At 43.0% G+C, this 24,118-nt stretch overlaps 1 protein-coding gene across 20 annotated transcripts in view; it reads right to left on the reverse strand.

Annotated features, from left to right (window-relative positions):
- Positions 1–3,437: 3,437 nt before the first annotated feature.
- The window catches only part of KIF21A (kinesin family member 21A), a 177,680-nt gene continuing 156,999 nt past the window's right edge, over positions 3,438–24,118 (reverse strand). For 5 of the 20 annotated variants that reach the window (XM_070049648.1, XM_070049647.1, XM_070049636.1 and 2 more), the window contains 11 exons: positions 23,735–23,842; positions 22,275–22,403; positions 20,274–20,312; positions 19,599–19,613; positions 15,808–15,944; positions 14,039–14,219; positions 12,708–12,872; positions 11,938–12,055; positions 9,671–9,841; positions 7,837–8,036; positions 3,438–4,715 (listed from right to left, as the gene is read on the reverse strand). In XM_070049648.1, coding sequence (XP_069905749.1) covers positions 4,622–4,715; positions 7,837–8,036; positions 9,671–9,841; positions 11,938–12,055; positions 12,708–12,872; positions 14,039–14,219; positions 15,808–15,944; positions 19,599–19,613; positions 20,274–20,312; positions 22,275–22,403; positions 23,735–23,842 — 1,357 coding nt within the window. In that variant the 3' untranslated portion in view covers positions 3,438–4,621. The remainder of the gene's footprint in view (positions 4,716–7,836; positions 8,037–9,670; positions 9,842–11,937; positions 12,056–12,707; positions 12,873–14,038; positions 14,220–15,807; positions 15,945–19,598; positions 19,614–20,273; positions 20,313–22,274; positions 22,404–23,734; positions 23,843–24,118) is intronic. The other 15 variants (XM_070049638.1, XM_070049649.1, XM_070049637.1 and 12 more) reach the window with 5 other exon arrangements.

The following is a 24,118-nucleotide window of genomic DNA, read 5'->3' on the forward strand; positions in this document are numbered from 1 at the left end:
GAGGGGAACAGAATCAGCTCAGACCACGGGTGCTCACAGCAGCTGCACCGTCATCCGGGAACTCAGGAAAGCAAATCCCTGCGAATCAGAAACACCGGGGGGAGCAGCAGGCACTCTGGGCTCTAACCCGCCCGCCAGGTGAGTCCAACTGTGGCGTGCCCATGCGAGAGCCATGGGCCAGCCCTGCTCGGGAAGCCCCTTCTGAAGCTTGCTGACTCCAGAGGGCGGGACGCCCTCCTCACTGCAGTTCACATGTGTACCTTAGGCTCTGCCCAATTTGAGACGACCTCCTCTTTCTAGGTGAGGCCACACTGTGATGGTGTGCTCCAACAAGAAACTTCCCAGGACACCAAGCGCGAGAGACCAGCCCAACGTTGGCAGATGCCTGTCGTTCTCTATGAAATACCATGCCCAACAGCTTCCCGAACTCATACTCACGTTTTCTCCAGTCTTCCGCCTGAAGGTGGGACTCTAACTCAGCAGTGACGGAGGCAGCTGGCGGTTTCTCCCCGCCGCCCGGCCAGCAGCCTCTGCAGGGCCCACCAGGCCGTGTTCCCGCAACCGCAACCCAGGCAGGGCTCCCTTCCACACAGTGCTTTCTCGAAGGCAGAGCGGATAAGCACCAACAGAAATCCGGTTACACCTGGGCCTTATTTGGGAGGCAAAAGGACATGTTTTTCCCAACCCATTTATGGAAACCAAGTATCAGAGCAGCAAAGAACGACGGTGCCTCAATCAAGGAACTTTGAGCATAGCGTTGCTGGTGCGGTTCTTGCAGAGCCAAGCAGCAAGTCAACCAGAGATGGCCCAAGGGCCTTGATAAGCCTGGCACAGAGTATTAGCAATCGATGATGCAGAGCCTCTTTATCATGGAAGGATCTGGACTCTCAGAGCCCTTTTCTTCTGAATGTGAAATAGACTATAATCCCGGGAGATGCTGGAAGTGGATGTGTTGGGAACAGAATGAGCTGTTGTCACTGGCTCTGTATGGCTGACACACGGGTCACCGCCAGAGCATGGAGACCCTTCCCAGTCCATCTCCGTCATTTGTCTTGGAAACAAACAGCAACTAACTGCGCGCAATCTATCAGGGAAGAAATCTACATGCAGGAGAGGTGTGCAATTCCAGAGTGACCGGAGAATGAGCTGTGGGGGATACACAGCCAGGAACAAAGGTCACCGTTTTATTTATTTGACAGGTAGAGTTATAGACAGAGAGACAGAGAGAAAGGTCTTCCTTCCGTTGGTTCACCCCCCAAATGGCCGCTACAGTTGGTGCTGCACCAATCCGAAGCCAGGAGCCAGGTGCCTCCTCCTGGTCTCCCATGCGGGTGCAGGGCCCAAGGACTTGGACCATCCTCCACTGCACTCCCAGGCCACAGCAGAGAACATAGTCATGTGAGGCATAGCGTTTTCCATTATTCTTAAGCTAAAATGTGAGATTTGTATTTGAAAGAAGAAATATCCCTTAAAAAAAAAAAGCCTATGTTTGGGGGGTGGGACATCAGGAATACATTTAATAAACAGTTGGGAGCAATGTGTCTTTAAGCTTTAGAGGCACTATCTTAACTATTTAAAAAATTTTTTTTACCCTTTCTGGATGAAATTTTTATACGTTAACTTTACATTTCAAACTGTGAGTCTTAAGAATTCTGAGTCTCATTTTTTTATTTTATTTATTTATTTAGACAGGCAGAGTGGACAGTGAGAGAGAGAGACAGAGAGAAAGGTCTTCCTTTGCCGTTGGTTCACCCTCCAATGGCCGCCGCGGCCGACGCGCTGCGGCCCGTGCACCGTGCTGATCCTATGGCAGGAGCCAGGAGCCAGGTGCTTTTCCTGGTCTCCCATGGGGTGCAGGGCCCAAGCACCTGGGCCATCCTCCACTGCACTCCCTGGCCACAGCGGAGAGCTGGCCTGGAAGAGGGGCAACCGGGACAGAATCCGGCGCCCCGACCGGGACTAGAACCCGGTGTGCCGGCGCTGCAAGGCGGAGGATTAGCCTAGTGAGCCGCAGCGCCGGCCTTTTTTTTATCACTTAAATCAGACCCACCTTACTGAGCCTTCAGCGCTTGAGAAGAGAAGACGGGGGCTGGCATAGTGGCGGAGCAGGAACAGCCGTCATCTGTGACATCGGCATATGGGCACCGTTCCTGTCCTGGCTGTTTCCTTCCAATCCAGCTCCCTCCTGATGGCCTGGAAAGCAGAGGACAGCCCGTGTCCGGGCCCCTGCCATTCGCGTGGGAGACCTGGATGAGCTCCTGCCTCCTGGCTTCAGGCTGGCTCAGCCATCTGGGGAGTGAACCAGCAGAGGGAAGGTCTCTCTTTCTCTCTCTATCTCCCCCTCTCTCTGTAATTTTTACTTTCAAATAAACATGTCTTTTAAAAAGTAGTAAGAGACAACATGGGGACTGGAATTTGTATTTTACACAAGTGCAGAGCTCTGACCCCCAGTGGACTCACAGTCAGGACTGGAGGCCTCTGATAGGTGGGGAGGGGCCCGTCCTTGGCTTCGTGCGAGAGCTGCGTTTGCTCTCTCTCCACGCGGAGGGCCGGTGTCACCTGCAGCCTGCTGGTTCTTCGTCCCCCGTGCCCAGTGCGCCTCACTTGAATAAGCTGCCAAGGCAGTCCCGCGAAACAAGCAGCCAGCGTGAGATCTGAAATCTGAAATCTCTCAGTCTCTTCTCTGGCCTGTGTAGTGAGGACCCTCTTTGAGGAAGGAAGTGAAACTAACAAGTAGCTGAGTTTTATCTTTATAGGATATTTCTGAAACAAATGTTTTAAAAAAAACTATTTTGTTGACTCGAGAGGCAGCAGGTGACAGTACAAGTACTTGGGTAACTGCCACCCGCGTGACAGCATGGATGGAGCGCTGGGCTCCCGGTTTCAGACTGGTCCAGCCATGCTGTTGCAGGTACTTGGGGAGAGAACCAGTGGCTGGAAGATTCTCTCTCTCTTCCCCCCACCTTTCAAATAGATAAATAAAATTACAAAAATGTTTTGATGTGAAAACTAGCACCCATCCACAAAGTAAAGTGGAGAAATGCAGGTGCAGCTGGACATGCAGAGATAAGGCGGACCCTTTGCTAACAGGTAGGGCCCAGGGCCTCCCGGACCCCACCCTCTCAGCTCCGCGCAGATGAACCTGCTGGTCCCCATGACCTTGCTCGTCCAGGCAACCAAGGTCACCGCTGTCCTCACATTTATGGGAATCACTTATTATTTGTTTTGCCATCTAGGTTCAGATCCCTACATTACAGAGTTTGATTTAATTCCTTTCAGGAGTAATGTCCCATGGTTCGTATTTCAGAACATTTCATGGCTAGTGAGCAAGGAAGGCACTTGGCACGCCCCCTTACCTGTATCACACACAGGCAACTCAGAGTCACCCAGGCAATGGCCATTTTTGTACAGTTAGAGAAAGAACAGCAGCGTGGAAATAATTCATAGCAATATGTTTATTTAAGCACAAGCTAAGCCTTCATTTACAAGCAAATATTTGCAGGGGTAAAAATCACATAAGACAATATTTTCAAATGTTACACACTCTACATAAAAATTAAACTTGCAGAATTTACAAATTAATATTCTGAGAAGACAGATCATTATACATCCTTTTGCAAAATCCAATCTACAGCATTAAAAAATTCATTCAGATACAACACAAGATAGTCTCTCTTTACAATCTACCTATGTACATAGCTTCTCGCACCACTCATGATAATACTTCTCGTCACAGCTACCAAGGTTTGCAAACCTAGTGTGTTTAAAATATATTTAGCAGCATATAAAAAATTAGGTAAAAGGGGAAGGCGATGCTACCATTAAATAAAAAAGAAATTAAAAGGCAATAATAGAAACAACTCCATAGGAAAATAGATCAAAATGTATTTCTGTTAGGACATCAAATGTTTCCCATCACAGAACATATGCACAGCACTAACAAAACAACCATGTGACAGCATTTTAGTCCTGAGCACAGAGGATAGATAGCACAGATGCAAAGCTTTGGTCAATACAAGGAAATGCCGGCACTGAACACAACTGTGAGAGTCTTTGTTAGTAGTCTACAGCCAATGCCACACAGTGAAAGATCACTGATCATATCTTGTTCTCATTATTCTCCATGACATGGAACAGCTTTCAAATCTGGGAACCTTCTAAAAACTGATACCAATGCCAGACAAGCAGATGGCAAAGTGGCTAATATCTCCAGTGTGTTTGACACGTCAACTGTGTGCACAGACTGCACAAATGCGTTACCAGGGAGGTGGGCTGTATTCCAGTGTATTTCTGACTGTCACGGAGGCAGACTTCTTATATTGAATAATTTGAAGGTTTTTTTTTTTTTTAATAGCTAGGCACAAAAAAATCCAGCCAATAAAGAAGTGCAAATCAAGCAAAACATCAATTGTAGGATACGTATGTGTTGGGCAATATTGAAATTGAGTACACAGGATAGTACAGTTTTATTAGAATACCATGTCTATGCAGCAGCTGGATTCAGATATATTTTCCAGTTTATCCCATTCGTGGGTTTTACCTAATAAATGCAAGACAGAATTTTCCACAAAGAACATATAGTTATCACAGTATTTAGTTCATGACTTATCCTCATTCATGTTTAATTACTGGCAATCTCTTCCCCCAGATCTCCCGTGTCAGAAATCTGACCATCTTGCAAATTGCGAGCCTTCCAAATCCTCACGGTTCGATCACTGGAAAGCAGAAAATTAAAAAAAAAAAAAAGGATAAATGAACAGAGGCAGAAAGGTGAAGAGATGACTCTCAGCATGACGTATCTTTAATCAGTGCAAGCACAATACACAGGTGTCATAGGTCGAGCAAACACTCACCGTAACAGCGATGGCAGCCCTCAGTATCAGGGCCCAGAGGTGCAGACATAACAGTGTCTGTGCTCTCCCCACACACGAACACCTCACACCCCCTTAACCACCACTAGACCTGAGTACGGCAAGGTTCCCTTCTCACTGACCAGCAAACTGAGGCCCACATCAGAATCAGTGACTGACAGGAGATGTGAACACAGGAAGATGCGCACGGGCCCAGGGCTGGACGAGCTGAGGCTGGGGCAGGGGGAAGCTGGAAATGGTCAGAAGCACTGTCTTGGGGTGAAAACCCACAGAAAAAGCATCAGGCTACGGAGAAACGCCATCTAGCATAGAACACACACGCTTACAAGCATTTCTGATATCCCAGAACTACACAGTTACAATGTGTCAATCTAAAATAAAGCTTTGCATTAAGAAGGACAAAAGTGTTTCTGAGGTTCACACCTTCCAGTGGCATTACTTGCACTGAATTGCCCAGGACACAGCAATTTCCAAGAAAATACATGAAATCGGTGATGTTTCAGGAAAGCAGTGCATCCTGAAAACAGCATAATTGGGGTTGGTGTTGTGGCACAGCGGGTAAAGCCACCTGCAACTCCAGCACCCCACGTGGGACCCAGTTCAAGTCCCGGCTGCTCCACTTACGATCCAGCTCCCTGCTAATGAGCTTCAGAAACCAGCAGCAGATGACCCAAGTACTTGGACCTCTGCTCCTACAGGGGACACCAGGAAGAAGCTCCTGGCTCCCAGCTCCAGCCCGGGCCAGCAAAGGCCATTGTGGCCATTTGGAGATTGAACCAGCAGACTTAAGATATTGCTCTCTCTGTCCCTCTGCAACTGTTTCAAATAACATAAATACATCTTTCATAAAAATATTATCAATGAAGCACTGAAGGTAAGCACCTCAGAAAAACAAAATAAACTAGCTTTGATGCACCCTAGAAATGTACGTCCATCTAATGAAAAGAAGCATTCAAAGGAAACAGCACAAATAAAAGAAATGATACAGAGGCCGGCGCCACGGCTCACTGGGCTAATCCTCCACCTTGCGGCGCCGGCACACCGGGTTCTAGTCCCGGTCGGGGCACCAGATTCTGTCCCGGTTGCCCCTCTTCCAGGCCAGCTCTCTGCTGTGGCCCGGGAGTGCAGTGGAGGATGGCCCAAGTGCTTGGGCCCTGCACCCCATGGGAGACCAGGAGAAGTACCTGGCTCCTGCCATCGGATCAGCGCAGTGCACCGGCTGTAGCGCGCCAGCTGCGGCGGCCATTGGAGGGCGAACCAACGGCCAAAGGAAGACCTTTCTCTCTGTCTCTCTCTCTCACTGTCCATTCTGCCTGTCAAAAAAATAAAAAATAAAAAAATCATAAAAAAAAGAAATGATACAGACACAAATACATCAGGATACTCATGCATTTGAGATAGATGGAATCACAGTGGTGTTGGAGCTAAAATAACATAGCCTGTGCACAAATGAAACAGGGAGAGGAGATACACACTCAGGAGGAATCGCATTTCATTTGAATGAGACCAAAGCTTCACATTATAATAGACGCGCTTTCTTTTCCAAAGTACTTACGTGGATGTCATTCCCATGGTCAGCACTTTCGAGCCCCTCAAGCCCCTTCTGTAACGTCACTTTCCCACAGAGGCCTTGCCTGACCACCCTGTGGGGTAATCCCTGCCTCATGAAACACCCACCCCCTCCCCAGCTCATTTCTCCCCATCACACTTGCTACTGCCTAACGTTCTGAACTCATTTATAATGTCTCTGCTGATCAGACTGCAGACTGGGGTTTGGTTTACTGCTCTATTCCCAAGAGTCTGGAATGGTGCTGGGAACATGGAAGATTTACTGTGAATAAGGCAAACAAACATCTCTTAGACATTAAAGAGAGGGTGAAACAGAGGGAAGGAGGAAGGGAGGGAGGGAAGGAAGAAAGAAGGAGAGAGGGTGAGATTGAGAGAGAAAGAGACATCTTCCACCTTCCAGTTCGTTCCCCAAATGGCTGCAACACCCAGGACTGGGCCAGGCTGAAGCCAGGAGCCAGGAACTGCATCTGGGTCTCCTACATGGGCAGCAGGTGCTTAAGTCCTTGGTCATTCACCTGCTGCTTTCCCAGACACATTAGCAGGGAGTTGTATTAGAAGTGGAGCAGCTGGGGGGCTGGTGCTGTGGCACAGTGGGTTAACGCCCTCACTTGAAGTGCCGCCATCCCATATGGGCGCCGGTTCTAGTCCTGGCTGCTCCTCTGTCCGATCCAGCTCTCTGCTATGGCCTGGGAAAGCAGTAGAAGATGGCCTAAGTGCTTGGGCCCCTGCACCCATCTGGGAGACCCAGAAGAAGCTCCTGGCTCCTGGCTTTGGATCAGTGCAGCTCCAGCCGTTGCGGCCATCTGGGGAGTGAACCAGCAGATGGAAGACCTCTCTCTGTCTCTACCTCTTTCTGTAACTATCTTTCAAATAAATAAAATAAATGTTTAAAAAAAGAAATAAGTGGAGCAGCCGGGACTCACACTGGAATTCTGCACTCTGATTTTGGATGCTGGCATCATAAGCGGTGGCTTAACCCATCGCACTACAGCACCCGGCCCCAAGTTTGTTTTTTGTTTATGTAAATTTAACAATTTGTTCTAAATATGAAACAAAGGCAAATTTGTTACCTTTCTAACAACAAATATCTTTAGAAATTAGTCACCTATGAATTATATTTTAAAAATTAAAATCACTAGCAGAGACTCGGCATCAGACTTCCCATGACAAACCATGTACTAACACAGGAGCAACATTCTCGTCACGTAACCTGGGGACCTGAAGCCAGTGCCCACAGTGTGCACCACAAAACACACACAGAACAACTGAAACAGACCAGAGGACAGCAAGAAGACACTCCTGCGTGCAATGCTTCTAAATATCGGCCAAGTACAATACTTGTTAAATGTGCACACGGGTAACCAACATAGAGAAAATTCACATAGGAAAAACGTACTCAGCTGCAGTAAAAATGTGGGTGGAATTCACACAAATGGCGTTGATGGGACTGTCGTGCCCCTTCATCTCGCCGACGGGAGCAAAGGTGTCCACGTTCCAGAGTTTCAAAACGCCCCCTCTGCAGCCGCTGAGCAAAACCGGGTGGCCCGGCACCACTCCCAGGGCGCAGACCCAGTCCTTATGTGCGTTCGGAACTTGCTAAGGAAAAAGAGAGAAACCACAGCTGAAATTGTCATACCAAAATAAGTTATAAAACTTCTATGGAGAAGGCTCAAACCTGTAAAAAACGGACGGCCTAAGAACTGTGAGACATCACTCTCTATGCAGTCACTCAGTGACTTTAAAGAAATAAACCTAGCGAGCAGCACTGTAGCGTGGTAGGTTAGCATTCGTCTGGTACCAGCATCCCATATGGGCGCTGGTTCGTGTAACGGCTGTTCCACTTCTAATCTAGCTCTCTGCTATGGCCTGGGGAAGCCACAGAAGATGGCCCAAGTCCTTGGGCCCCTGCACCTGTGTGGGAGACCCAGAAGAAGCTCCTGGTTCCTGGCTTTGGATCCGTGCAGCTCCAGCCATTGCAGCCATTTGGAGAGTGAACCAGTGAATGGAAGGCCTCTCTCTCTGTCTCTCCCTCACTCGGTCTATAACTATGCCTCTCAAATAAATAAATAAATAAATCACTGAATGAATCTCTCTTATATATATATACACACACACACATACACACACACACACTTTGCTCTCCAATTTGTCTACTTTCATTATTGTTCTCCGTATTAAAGGCCTGTCAAGTTAATGGTGTACAGAATTTAACAGATCCACAAATTTTACAGAATTTTCAAATGTCACATCCTCATCACTGGCAGTCAATATCTCAACATTTCCCAAAATCTCTCTCCTTTGGCCAAAATGTATTTAATAAAACAAATCTGAGAACTACAACGTGTATAGAGGACTATAAAGGCCTGCCTCATACAATCACTAACTTCAACCACTGACTTGAAGCTTCATGGAGGCCTGCAGATTTTTGCAGAAGACCAGAGGTGATCTTTACATTTCATAATAATTAGAAGATGAGAATGTGGGACTACATTTGAGGAATATATATAAGTGCTCAGTATAAAACCACAATCATGAATACATGCCTATAAAAAGTTTCCGAATGTAGTGCATGCATCTGTTACCAAGATTTTTCTATGAATATTCATGCTACTTATTCACTGGGTTTTCACTTGCTGGTAACACAGGAGATGTGTTACAGCTACGATGCACACAGATGTATGCAACAGGTATATACATGTATGGGGAAGCTTGGAAAGGAGAACATTTTCATCTGTCAACAAGCTCTTCCCGTGGGAGTTAGAAGACGACATATTTGAATTTATAGACAAAACATTTCAACCCGACTTCCTTCTGCAGGACATGAAGAACCTCCACTCTCGTACATAAGAACTCTTATACTACTCCTACCTTGGCCAAACTTGGTACACTTTACGACCCGTATATATAAAGAAAAACAAAATGAGAAACCGCAACTTTTCTATGCACCATAGGTGATTTTATTTAATCAGCACACCTAGGAGGAATTCTGATCTTTCAGTTCTTAGTGTCTATTCTGCCCTGAGCGGGAGGGTATGATTATTAAATATTGACTGTTTCCGTCTCCCTAGTTAGCAATGGGCAGTTGATAACGAAACATTCCTTAAGAGGAAGCCCTGATTAACATTATCTCTCAACAACAATATCTACAAGGAAGCCCTTCCGGGCCTGGTATGGACAGTATTGAGTGGTTTTGAAATGCCTGCTGCACACCAGGAGAAGGCGTGCAGTACCTGAAGTAGGTCTTTCTGCGCCAAGTCCCATTTCTTGATCCCATTGTCTCTGGACCCGCTGAAGAGATTGTCCCCTTGAATGGTCAGCGCTTCTATGCCGTCATAATGAGGAGGCTCAAAATTGTGGGTGGGACTCACCGTTCCAAGAGCGCCTTCAGTTACATCAAACATCTGAGAATCAGAAAGAACACAGTTGTCACGTAGCTTACAGATAGGCACCTACAGGTGTACATTCAGACACACAAACACACACATATGTGAATCAGATGCAATTTGATTTTGGTTTTTATAGTAAGTATTCTTTTTACAATTTATTTTATTTATTTAACAGGCAGAATGAAAGGGAGGAAGAGGACAGAGGAAGAAAAAGATCTTCTATCCACTGGTTCACTCCCCAGTGACTGCAAAAGCTAGGGCTGGGCCAGGATGAAGCCAGGAACCAGGAGCCAGCAACTCCCAGTGTCTCCCACATGAGTGGCAGGGGCACAAGTACTTGGGCCATGTTCTACTGCCTTCCAAGGTGCATTCATGGGGAGGCGGAGCAGAATCTAAGCAGCTGGGATCTGGAACATGCGCTCTAATAGGGACAGCAGCGTCTCCAGTGGCAGCTTCACATGCTGTACCAGAACACCAGCCCCCGACATGATTTGTCACGACGTTTTTCTAAGTCCATTAAGTTAACCTGGCGCAGACAACACTTGGGGTGAACCTGAGCTCCAGCCCACACTAGCTGGACTTGCAGGTCGCATGCTTACATCCCTGCGGGCTTCTAAGAAAGGCAGCCAGGTTTCTTAATGCGTGCTTGCACAATTGATAGGCTCCATGAGAACAATGTTACATGTCAATCAGCTGAAATGCAAATAAATGATTTGACTGTAATGTAATTAATAGTAAGTGACTCTGCAGCTGGGCGGTCGCCTCTAACTCTCCAAAGTTGCTGTTCGAAACCTCTTTATGTTCTCAGTTGTCCTCATCTCTCTCAGCTAATGGCTTAGTGCTTTTCTGAAAATGCTAATGTGCGTTAAAACTAAGTAAATAAATAAAATTGTTCGACTCCCTCCTCCTCTCTAAAAGTTTCATTTTATCATCAAACATCCTCTCACCCTCCCGTTCTCAGAGGTTCAGTGAGGCTCTTGTCTTTCCAGGTTCACACCTGTGACCTGAGCCTGTCTCCTCCCTAGTCAGCTGTCCCCACGCCACTCCATAAGCTCTCCCTCTCCATTGAGACCATCTCCTGTGCAGACACCTCCACGTTGCTGCTACATAACAGCCGTCCCTCTTAACCACTTTATGTGAAAGCCACTGATCCATCTCTCACCTCTTATTCAAAGTTTCTAGAAACAGTATTTACACTTTTCCTACTTCTCTTCTTAAATTCTGATTGGTTCTTAAAGGCTTTCCCCAGGGCTGTCCTCAGTGCACCTCTCTAGCCCTTGGCCAAGTCTTCAACAGTACTTCCCCAAACACCTGCTTCTATTCCAATGCCTGCAACTCCATCACAGCTTCTCTAGAGATCTGGATTCGCATTTCTAATGGCCTGCTGGTCTACAGGAGGATATTCTTTGTTAGTAAATCGAATTTAACATTTTTAGAACTATGCATCTTTCCTCACCTTAGCTGCTAATTCCACAAAATTCTGAAGACCATAACACTTCACTATACAAGATAGTGATGAGACAGAGCATTGGCTGGAAGATGGAGCTAAAAGATCTTTAAAATCCCTCCGGGCCGGCACCGTGGCTCAACAGGCTAATCCTCCACCTTGTGGCACCGGCACACCGGGTTCTAGTCCCGGTTGCCCCTCTTCCAGGCCAGCTCTCTGCTGTGGCCCGGGAGTGCAGTGGAGGATGGCCCAAGTGCTTGGGCCCTGCACCCACATTGGAGACCAGGAGAAGCATCTGGCTCCTGGCTTCAGATCAGCACGATGCACCGGCCACAGCGTGCCGGCCGTGGCAGCCAGTGGAGGGTGAACCAACGGCAAAAGGAAGACCTTTCTCTCTGTCTCTCTCACTGTCCACTCTGCCTGTCCAAAAAAAAAAAAAAAAAAAATCCCTCCTGACCTACCTTCCAGGAAAAATTACAAGACATGAGTGAATAGCATGACAGTAAAGCCAGCAACTACGAATGAGGAAAGATCAGGAAGAACAAGCAAAGGACAGACAACATAAAACAAAACATAGAGAGAGAGAAACAGGTCCCTGATGAGCTGAACCCAGCAAACCCACCACTCAACAGGCAAACAGAAGGGAACACCCTGTTCTACATACTTTGATGTAATGGTCCTTGGACCCAGTGACAATGAGGTCCTGTCCACTGGAGATCTGATCCACAGTCAGGCACATCACAGGGCCCAGGTGTCCCGTTAACTTTCCTGTGGACTGAAACCTTCACACAGGGGGAAAAAGGACTCACTTGAAAATATTTCTTAGCATAACAAATGAACCCTCAACATAAATCACCTACATTCCTTATAAAAAACTTAATTTTTTGTTTATTTGAGCTGCACCACTATGAAACTCCATTCAAATTAAAATCCCAAAAACGGCCTAACACATTCTATGACGAAAGCTGGGGGCAGTTCTCAGCAAATGATTCAAAAGCTGACTAATGTCATTTAGGTGATAAACAAAACAACAGCAAAGGTCTGAAAAATTGATAAAGGCTAATTTTAACTCCAGCCTAAGTCTAGGGAAATTTGAATAAAAATGTCTGGACACATAACAGACATATGACTGATCGTATCAGGCTCAATTTGGAATCTGAGTTAAACAACTATATCATTGATTTGACTACAACATCAATAAAGCCATGGAGAAAGTAGATTATTTTATTATATGCACATTTTCCCACACATGCATATATGACATATCCACATGTGCACATAAATACTCCAATGTGCTCCATTCTATCGATCAGAATAAAGATGTGATTTTCCATGAACTTCTGAGGTTAAGTTTGATTTCTCATGCACCACTACGTTGTTAAGAATATAATCATATTGGCTGTATGAAAGCGTACATTTTCTTGAAAGCTCTACCTTTTAAGATCCCACATTCTGACGGCGTTTCCAGAAGCCGCGTAGAGGAAAGTGCCAGTGGGGTTCAGTGCAATCTGGTTGATTTGGTTCTCTCCAGAAGGGATGGCGACTGTCCGGCTGGTGCTTGCAGAACAAGCATCCCCAAGGGTAACTTGACCAGAAGACCTGCAGAGACACAGGACACAGCAACACAGGTCACACTGCCAGGCAGGAGCTCAGCACGGAATTCCCTGCACTTCCAGGGAACCGGCTGTGGGCAACAACCAGAACCATGTCTTTCTGTCCTTGTAGGCGCAGCGCACAATAACCAACACAGAGGTGGCACGTACAAATATGTGTCTGGTGAGTAAGTGAATTTGTGAATGGATAAAACAGACGGTATGCCTTAAAACTCTTAATGTGTACATCTACTGCAATGCTAGAAATGCAATGACTTCGAACAACCCTCATCTCGACTGCTGAAGGACAGTTTTTTTCTTTCATACAATTTGTTGAACTCTACTTTCTATAGAGTTAATTGTTTGTATATAAAGTTAATTGAAAATATATCTTAGTAAAAAACAAGAAGGGGAATAGGAGAGGGAGGATGCAGAGGGGTGGGAGCGTGGGTACAGTGGGAAGAATCAGTGTGATGCTAAAGTTGTATTTACGAAATGCATGAAACTGTACTCCTTAAATACAATGTATCTGGGGGAGGAAAACCTCTACTATCTCTATGAATCAGTAAAAATCATCTTTTACAATACTCTCTTCCCTTCAGTGAACAGAGTTCACCTCAACTATGAGTATATAAAAGTTCATTCATGTCATGGCAAAAATTATAATTGTTCTAAGTTTTTAAAGACATTTATGATAGACAGAAATTATCCAGCATAACCTGCAGTTGTGAAATTTGTACTAACACCAAAGCGGACACACTCCTAAAAGACACTCAGTTATTCAATGCTTGCACGACTTCACAATCTACACATGATTTCAGCCATTTTCCAAGGAGTGGTATTCATTTGAAGCAGGCAATGTAAATCATTTCACTCCATCAAGTACTAAACTGTATGAAAATGAAGTACCTTAAAATACAAAATGTCTACTTAGTCACAGACCAAACAAGCTTTATCTCTGCCCATTTAATACCAGCTCTTGCATTTTATCTTGTCAATAGTTCTTGTGTTTAGCCCCTGTTGTTATCTGTGCTTTTATTGTGAATACTTTAACATACTCTGGGAAGTAAACAGGTGTACAAAAATTAAAATGCATTTATAGTCCTATATTTTCTTACATTTTGTAAAAAGTAAATATTTGCTCATTGTGCTGTGTTTCTTTGAGTTACTTACGTCAGTGTCCGGATGCACTTTGCGGAATCTCTGATATCCCACACCTTAATATAAGATGTTGACACAGTGAAGACCAGACTGGTATAATTACAGTACTTTACAGAAATGACATTGTTGGGATGGCCTCCCAGGGACATTATCTCCTGCCCAGTCACTAGATTCCACACTTTACAAGTCCGATCTGAAACAAACAAGAACAGAGGAAACACCGTCAAAGTGAACTATTTTAGGTTGTTTTAACAATAAAAATTATTTAAACACTGTATCTTCCTGGGGAAGACAAGAGAAATGAGAGATGAAAATAGTTAGGATTCATTTAACCAACAACAGGCACCCCCAACTCCATCCTTGATCCCTATAACAGGTTCAAGGGCAAGGTACATCTATCAGATGGGAAGAAAGTCAGGGATGCCTGGTAGACGCATTATGTGGTAGGAAAAAAATTAGATGAAATGTTCTCATAGACTCGACTCAAACTGCCCCAGAACCTCAGGTGGCCACCTCATGTCAGCTTCTGGAAATCACTTGGCTTTAGCCTCTCCTACCTCACAACACTCTCCACACTCACATACTGTTCTTTTCCAGGTACACTGATGGATGGATTGTATATTTTAAGGCCAATAACATAATCACAAAACTATTCTATTATGTATATCTGGTATGTTGAATATCTATTCTAGAGAGATAAATTTAATCTCAATTGTAAGAAAAGTTTGAGGTAGATTTTTTAAACTGCAGAATTGCTTGCCATTATTCTCAACTCAAAAGCCCCAGCTAGATTCTTATACTTCCCTTATAGATGGTGAATAGACACTTGCTTGTTAAATTGAATCTTGGAATTTACCCTAAAAGTAAAGACTCGCTCTTGTTCCCCAAATTCCTCTACAGGCTGCCTTTTTATCTTTCTAGCCTCAGCGTCCACTACTTTTCTTACAGACATTCTACTTTAAACCCAACTGGACTCACTTTCCAAACACACCCTGCTTCACCTCCGTGTTATTCTGTCATCTTGACTGTTAATCCTTATTTGTCAATATCCAAACCACCCTCCAAGGTTCACTCCAAATGCCTTCTCCTCACGGTTTTCCTTGTTTCTCCTAGCTGGGCATATTTCTCCCTTTTCTGGAGCCCCGTAACTCTTAACCTATAACTCTTCAAAGCAATTAGAGTTTATTTCCAGTTGCTTGCAGTTGTACTAAAGGGATAAAGAGTGTAGGACTGGAGATGAGGAGACTTGGGTTTCTAGTCCTAGTTTTTATGTTTACTAGCTAAAGTTACCAGGGGAAATCGCATGTCTTGAATCTTGAGTTTGTTCACCTGTATGATGAGGCTGTAACATGCAACTCACTGTCATTATTGTGAGAATTAAATGAGATAGATGTGTGCAGTGCTTAGCACAGATCATGATATACAGCAAATATTCAAGAAACAGTGGTAATTATCCATTTCATTCTCTTTACCACATCGTTCATTCTAATGGCCTTTAATAAATCTGTATATTCATATAACCTGTAGGACACAATCCAGAACCTTGCACCCCGTGGGTGTCCAAATAGTGAGGGGAGGTATATTCTCTTACCATTGTATTCACAAAACATCAAAGGAGGTTTTACTTTCTAACTGTACAACAATTTTAAATTTTAAATAATACAGGGGTTGAACAAGATGATCACATCTTACAGGAATTAAACACTACGGATTTTTTTAGAGCCTGTTAAAAACATCATCATAAAGCCTGCTCAATATCTGCATTAGGTAACGACTAGCACCTTTGGATCCAGTGAACAGGAGATCATCAGTAGCATCCACACACAGCACAGCTTTTGTGTGCCCTTCAGCTATGTGGACACACTGAAGTGGGGACGTTCTGATTCCTTTCGAAGCAGGAAATGGGTTGATGATGCCCCTGAAGTGAGGGTGGAGAAAAAAAAAAAATCAAGATTCACTTCAATAGTAATGTCATAAGACCAGGTTAGTTCTTTACCCTGACTCTAAGAAGTCTTTGTAAGTAACTAGAGATAAAATTCAGACAGCCCCTTCGTTCTTGCTGAAGCAAAAGCACAAAGTGTGAAATTCTAATCACGATGATGGAGTGCACAAACTGGACATCGGCTAGCAGTAGCAGTGTGCAAAGAGGAAAACCTCAGCTATATCTTACTTTCTTATCAACAATTTCAGTTCTGCAAAGTTTAATGACATTGGGAGCTGTTTGAGTGTCCTGAATTCTAACAACAGGAAAGAAGTGGCAATGAGTAAATGCAGGATATGACTCCACGTCACACCAAGCATGAGTCTATGTTAAAAGGGGCATGCTGGAGAAAAAGTGTAATATATACTGTCTACACTGCAAATGCATATTCTGAACAAAAAGCAAAGAAAAGAGAAATGATAGTGTGGACAGAAATTCTAAAGGTGGAATTGCTGAAGAAGGTCAAAAACTTAAAGAAAAAAAAAACAAGAATCTCCAAGATTTCAAAAAAAAATGAGAATTTAAAATAACAGCGAAGCCCTTTACAGAGCTGTCTTAGAAATTTAGCATTTGGGGTTTCTGCTTCTTGCCACCGAACTATGCAATTTGGAAATGTAAAAACTATGAAAGTATTGTTCCTGTCCTAAAGGGTATACATTGAAATAATTGTTGGAAAGCCTAAAGACAAAAATGGAGTATGACATGATAAAGGTATTGGCCAAATATATGTTTTGCTCAAAGCAGGAATAAAAAGCATATTGAAATGTGACCATTATAGGAGGCAGATAGCATAATACAATAGCAAACACAGGGATAGTGCAACATTGTTTTGTTTCCATCTTCTTGATGAAAGATAACATCTTCCACAGGCAAGGAGCACAATGATTAAACAGAAATGTGAGCCCAAGCTAAGTTAGAGTTGACCATGAAGATGTACTCCATGAACTCAAGTATTTGAGGTATCTTTAAATAATTAAATCATCAGGCTTTGAAAATGCATGCCACAGTGGAAGCAAATTCATTGTAGACAATCTCAGAAATCAAAGATCAAGAGAGGACACAGAACATGTAGACCTGATTGTCCAAAAAGCAGGGGAAAAGTGGGCTTCAAAAACTACAGATGAGTACGACTTCCTGTTGTATCTCACAGATGGAAAGATTAAATAAATCATTATAAACACTTAAAAATACATGATCATCCATAAGAAATAATATGGGACTATCCACCTCACAGGGAACATTGTCTATACAGATGACAGGCAGCAAATGAGGGGGATGTCATATTCACAATATATGTTGATTCCACTGAAGTCCATACAGTAAGCTTTCAGATGTATCTTCAGGGACAAAGTGGGACATTCAGGAACTGACGTGGTTCCATAGCTGGCTAAAGAGTCATAGCTGAAGGACCAACGCCACTGCCAATTAGGAAGACCTCCAGGGGAGGTGCTGTGGCATCTGGGAGTGAACCAGTGGATAGAAGACCTCTCTCTTTCTCTCTCTCTCTCTCTCTCTCTCTCAGCCTCTGCCTCTCTGTAACTCTGCCTTCCAAATAAATAAATCTTAAAAAAAAAAACCTTAGGATCCAGTCACCATTCCCCTATCCTTAAAGACAGCTATGGCAAGGTTATTCAGTTGGCTATTGCACTGGACACTGTATTGTACTACCTAGAAAAGCTCATTTATTTCATGTTCCTACTTACTACTACAAACAATCATTGTATAAAACTTGCACGTAAAATTTAAGCCAAACCCCACAGCAGAATGCTGTAGGTAGGACAGAAGCTCAACACAACCCAAGTTTAAGAAACCAAAGGACAGTGTTACTGAAAATAAAATCAGCGGATGAACAGTCGGGTTCCTCTACCAACACTATCAATGATCTGTCAACAGAAGTCAATATTTCAGTAACAGGCTGCCTAGGCCACATTTGGAATGGCTTTTACTTCTAGATGCCACAGTTTAAAAACACTGAAAAACTAAAGTCGTTCCAAAATAGTAGAAGCAGAATGAAGGATCTGGAGACCACAAAAAGGAAAAGATGACAAACTGGAACTACTGAGCTGATTAAAAGAATCGCTGGAGAGAGGAGACTTCAGCATGGTGACAGGGCTGTCAGAGCACACACATAGGAGGGCACAGTTCCAGTACACTTGCAGAGAGCTAATGCAGGACCAATGGACAGAAACTCAAAGAAGGTCGATTCAGGTTCAGAAAGAAAAGAAAAAGCTTTATATTTAGGGTCTGGTTTTACAGATTTCAACAGTCCAGGGAGCATCCCATCAGTACAAAGGAAAATAGAAAGTGCTTTCTCGGGGGATGTCAGGATGCTGTTAAGAACTTGTACGTAACTGTCAGTTTGAGTTCCTGACAGCTACGCTCAGTAAGTTGTTTGTAATCTAACAAGTTACCCAGAATCAAACTAAAATGAGAGCAATGCCTCCCCTAAAATCTGAATCTGCCATCCTGAAATCTTGGAGATATATGACTATGGCTGCAGCCATCAAATTTCAGAGACTGCTTCAGAAGAAAAAGGTATGATTCCATGAACAGTAGTGCTACCTATTGTTCAAACATAAAGCATATACACACGCATAGCCCAAAACTCTGATTATTAGGAAAAATTCAGTTTAATAGCATAAGAGCTGTTTCTGATGTACATTTAGATACACAAGTCATCCTAAAAAAACAAACTATCAAAACTGTCCAGTCTTCTCAGGACCATAACTCTAGTATTCTAAAACATGTTCTCCTGCTGATGTAAGATCTAATACAATTCACTCATGTCCAGGGTCGCAACATGTTATTTTTTTTATTTTTTGACAGGCAGAGTGGACAGTGAGAGAGAGAGAGAGAAAGGTCTTCCTTTGCCGTTGGTTCACCCTCCAAGCCAGCGCACAGCGCTGATCCGATGGCAGGAGCCAGGTGCTTCTCCTGGTCTCCCATGGGGTGCAGGGCCCAAGCACTTGGGCCATCCTCCACTGCCCTCCCAGGCCACAGCAGAGAGCTGGCCTGGAAGAGGGGCAACCGGGACAGAATCCGGCGCCCTGACAGGGACTAGAACCCGGTGTGCTGGCACCGCAAGGCGGAGGATTAGCCTATTGAACCATGGCGCCAGCCGCAACATTATTAAAGTTCCCTAACAATCTGCCTCCAGAGACACAGGTGGCACAGCTATTGTGTGGACAGTAGCATGCCTCTTTTTCATTCTTACGTGTTTAGTCTTTGATTATCCAGTTTTCTCAAGAAAAAAAAAAAAAACCTCAATATTAAATAGGACATTTTATTAATTACATACTTAAAATGTTCTCAAACATTCATAATACCATAGTTACTATTTTATATAGATTACCTCATATCAAAGACAATAGAAAAATATAGAAATTGAAAGTCTACAAGATAATATTTCTTATTTCTTTCTCTAGTATAATCTTTGCATACCTTAAAAACAAAACAAAACAAAAACTTTAAGATCATTTCTTGCAGAACAGATCTGATGGGATGGGGAACTAACACTTATCTTTGTTCCAGGTAAGCCAGTCAAGTATCAAAGACTGGTTGAGATTAATTCCCTCCCCTTCCCCTGCCTACCTTCTGGACGATCTGCTGAGCTCAGCAAAGCGGTCACAAGACAAGGGAAAGATATACAAGGAGAGGGGGAGACAACACGGTAAGTGGAGAGAGGGAACGAGAGAGAAAGAAATTAAGGGCCCCCAAAATCCTTGGCTTGAAAAAATGCAACAGTGTTATTTTTAAAACTGCATCCATCAGTAAAAATATTTAAAAATTTTTAAATGCTTCTTGACTTTTTATTTCTTGGTCTGTATAATTGGTTACAACAGCACCCTTTTTTCTGAGCACATCTTATCTATAACATAATTTTTTAAATTTCAAATCACTAAACCAGCAAGAGAAAAAGACCTAATCTACCTTCTAAACTTTGAAGCAATGTGAATATTTAATCATTGAGTAAATTTTCTTGGAATCAATATTTTAAGACAATTTCTTTGAAAGAAGATACTAGACTATACAAAGAAAATAAATATCAAAAAATTTTAAGTTATCATACAAAACAATTTTCCCATTGATTAATCTTCAAGGTATGACCACAAAAATATATTAAAATTAAAATGTTTTTAAATATTAGTACATTTATATGGTTTATAACAAATCATGCATGCAACAAAACGAGACTTGCTTAGAATTTCTAGGAAGGTATTTTAGAACATCAATGAAATGGCAGAATGTAGGAAAGATAGAAAGTACCTGTGTACTTCCGACAGAGAAGAGTCACTCTCATCAGACCTACAGTGAAAGAGTTAGAATCATGAGGAGAAAGAATACAGTGTCAACACGAAAAGACGCTGACTCTGGACTGCAAGTCAACAGCATGAGTAACAGAAAGTACAGTGCCCTGCTGTGCTGTTTGCACAGGGTATCAGCAAGTTTCAAGAACAGGTACGCCAGGTTTAAAAAAAAATGTATTCTGATATTCTTACTAAGACTCTAGTGGGGGGAACTTTTTATTAGTGACCCACAGAATCTATCTCCACTTCTAAAAGGTAGCTGAAGAGGACGCCAGCAAGCACGTGAAACCCATCACCGTACAAGCAATATATTTGCATGGAAAGAAAATCACTCAAATTGTTAATAACCTCTGGCTTTTTGCTTATCTCAAAAATGTGGCACTCTTTGTACTAAGAAAAAATTTTACATGGATTTCAAAAAAAATTATACTAAAATAAACTTATCTTTTAATTCCATTTTCCATGAACTTTTCGAAGTACCCTCACCACTGGAGGACTTTAGTGAGAATTTAAAATAGGTAAGCCACTCTGCCGGCCTTGCCATGAAGCCTCCAACAATGGCAGTGAACGTGGCTGCTATGAAATCTCGTGGAGTACCAGGATAGGGGGTGCTGGCCTGGAATGTGACCAGAAGTAAAGTGTGGTGGTGACGTCTCGTGAGTGAAACATGGTGGTCTCCAAATGGGGCCCCCAAGAATGATAGGGCACGTTTGGAAAGTGCACTGCAACCAGTAACTCTAAGTTGTAGCTTATTAGAGATGAGCAAAGTCAAATTATTGGGAGTTCATAAAATATTTCAGGAAAAAATATGGAACTAGAATGTCAAGGTACTCAAGACTGACAGAAAAGTCAGTAGACAAAATCAAAGTAGACAGAATTTAGCAATTCTTTATGTCACTGGTGAAAATGAACTTGCCAAGGACATTCTTAATGAGCTGCATTTCTCAATGAATGACAGAAATACAATATTTAATACTGTATTTGTTTAATAACACAAAAATTTACCTCTCTAGAGCGAGTTAACTGATGTGTCATTTACTGATTAAACTATACTACAACCTAATAAGGAATCTTAAATGAAGAATGGATCCATAAATCATGTAGACTATACATTCTTTCAAAATCATGGCGTGTTTCTGTAAGTTGAGAGACATATAGCAGAATGGAAGCATGTCAGACAGAACTTAAACAGCATCCTGCAAATTTCAGAGACTGCTAAAGTACGCAGGGAGACAACAGCACAGAAAACAATTGGGGTAGGGACGAGAGGATGTCAGCAGGTTCAGCTAGGATGTTACTGCTCAAAACCCAAGCAGACAACTCTGTGTTAATAAATAAGCTTACAGCAGAATTGTTAGTACTGAATTCTTGCAAGAGAGATTCTGGCTCAATGTGGGGATGCTCTTTCACTTCAAATTCAATGAATATTACATTTTCCACATCCTCCAACCCCTGTTCCCCTCCAACCTACTCCCGGTCCCACTTCCTCCATCCATAAAGGTGTTCTTTTATTACAAGAACACAATTACTATAGTTCCATGGTCAATTTCTCTAGAAACACCTAATGATAATAACATGTTACACATGTAACAATCATCCTCGTGGGCTGTTACATCCACCAAAGGAATAACAATTTGCCTCTTTTCATCTCAGGCAGCAGGGCTCAGAGGGGCTGAAGCATCCCAGAAATTCACACTTCAAGAGGTCTCTAATAGGCACATAGGAGAAAAGGCAAGACAGGTGCAAATCTACAACAGGGAATAATGTTCAGCAGGAAAATAATTTTCTCTAATTTGGGCTCCAAGGTTGCTTTTCATTGGAAAAACACATGAGAGACGGCAAGAGTTGAGAAGTCAGACCTCATCTCCCACACAGAGGTGGGAGGCGGCTACTTGTTCTCCACAGTCCCAGAAGGTTCAGAATGTGGGGTAAGCAGTGAGGCTGGTTCACAGTAACTTACTTATCCTGCTGAACTGATGTGTTTCCCTGAGAAACAGTAAGACGATTAAAAACATTCAGCTCATTACGGGGCCGGCTTGGTGGGGAGGAAGGAGGTGAAAGACTAGCCTCTGAAGTTCCAGAATCTGAGCTACAAGAAAAAAAGAACATTAAGTGGGTGGCTTTCATTGGTTACAGCTTGTTAGGAAAGTCATCAGAAACATGCGTTTTGAAAAAGCTTATCGCTAGAACTCCTTCCTTCTTCTCTTCTTCCTTCCATCCTCTCTGCGGTTTGCAAGATCAAACGCTCTCTGAACAACTGAAATAAACAATCTTCCCTGCTAGCTTTCGTTACACTGGCCACAAGATGGCACTAAAGAAAGGATTCAGGTCCGTATAAATAAAGCAAGCCAAACTTCAACTAGACAGTGTGAGAACTGAGGCCAAGACGCTCACTGTACAGATTGAGAGACAAGTCCAGAGAGCTTAGCAATTTGCCTATTGGGTTGATTCAGTTGGTATCTAAAATCTTTTGGCTTCATTCTTCTATTTTCCAACTACCCTCCGGACATTAGATTGAACAAAAATGGGCAAATTACATCTCCAAAGCCAGGAGGCAAGGACACCAAGAAGGATCACTTCTATGACATTCAAGTCAGCTGAACCCACAGTCAAAGTCGAGGGCGTGAATCTTGGCACAAGGAAGGGATAGGCTAAGATGGTCCACTCAGGTACAGAAAATGCATGGATACTTCTTTTCATACTTATGCTGAGAAAATTAAAGAAACTCATTTTACTAGTATTAGCATATGGCCTGATATAGAAGTTCTTCCATGACAGGCATGAGACAGGCCTGTCCCAAGTGCACGAGTAGGGGAGAAATAAGCGAAGAAGGGGCTCTAATCCACTTGACTCTTTCTTGCTGTGGGGCTGCAAGCTAAGCACCCAAGTAAGTGCGTCTCCAGGTTACGTTATGTACTGTGCAGCCAACTGACTCTCACGAAACACGTGAAAGACACAGCTGAGGATAACAGCAATAATTTAAAAACGCAGCAAGAAGATGGCACCGCTAACACACTACTAACTAGCTTTTGATCAGCCACCCTAGGTGGTGAACTCAATGTCAGTCTTCTAAGATGACAGTCAAACTTAATTCCAAATTTTTATTGAAGACTATATGAAATATCCATTTAGTAAGCCTCACCTCAATTATATATTAACTTTTTCAATTATATACACAGATTGAAAAATGTCAGTGGATAGGATTGCTAAGAAGGGTTCAAATATTTTTATATTTGTGAGTGATCAAGGGAATTAGAAGATCACATGGCCAAGCCAATAGCTGACTTGATTGTCGCAATAAGTTAGATCAGTCATAACCACAGAGCCAGCCTAAGCCTAGCAAATAATCGCACCCTGAGCCTTTAGCATCGAGCTACAGCGGACTTAATACAGACAGGAAGATCTATATTAGCAACTTACTGTTTTTGTTCCTTAGCTTTTGGTTTTTCTGCTTTGTTGTACGCCTTTCGCCTTGTGACAGGAGAAGGCTCTGGGATGCGTTTTTCTGATAGAGATGACTGCCTGGAACTAAAACAGAAAAAATATTTAATTATATGATTTTAAATATATATATACTTGTGGTAGATAAGCAATCTAAAAATTTTAATAGATTAATAACTTGGAACTTGAGCAAGATTATTACTTGGGAGCAAAGAAATAAAACTATGGTTGGATATTATCTGAGTTTAGTTGATGCAAATTAGACATAAATTTTTAAATTGGCAGTTATTAAATATGTGCAAACCTTATTATCTGAATGTAAACTTCAATGCTACACTGTCAGATATTTAGAATAAGTACTTT

Source organism: Oryctolagus cuniculus, chromosome 9 (genome assembly GCF_964237555.1).
Source record: "Oryctolagus cuniculus chromosome 9, mOryCun1.1, whole genome shotgun sequence".
NCBI classification, from domain to species: domain Eukaryota; kingdom Metazoa; phylum Chordata; class Mammalia; order Lagomorpha; family Leporidae; genus Oryctolagus; species Oryctolagus cuniculus.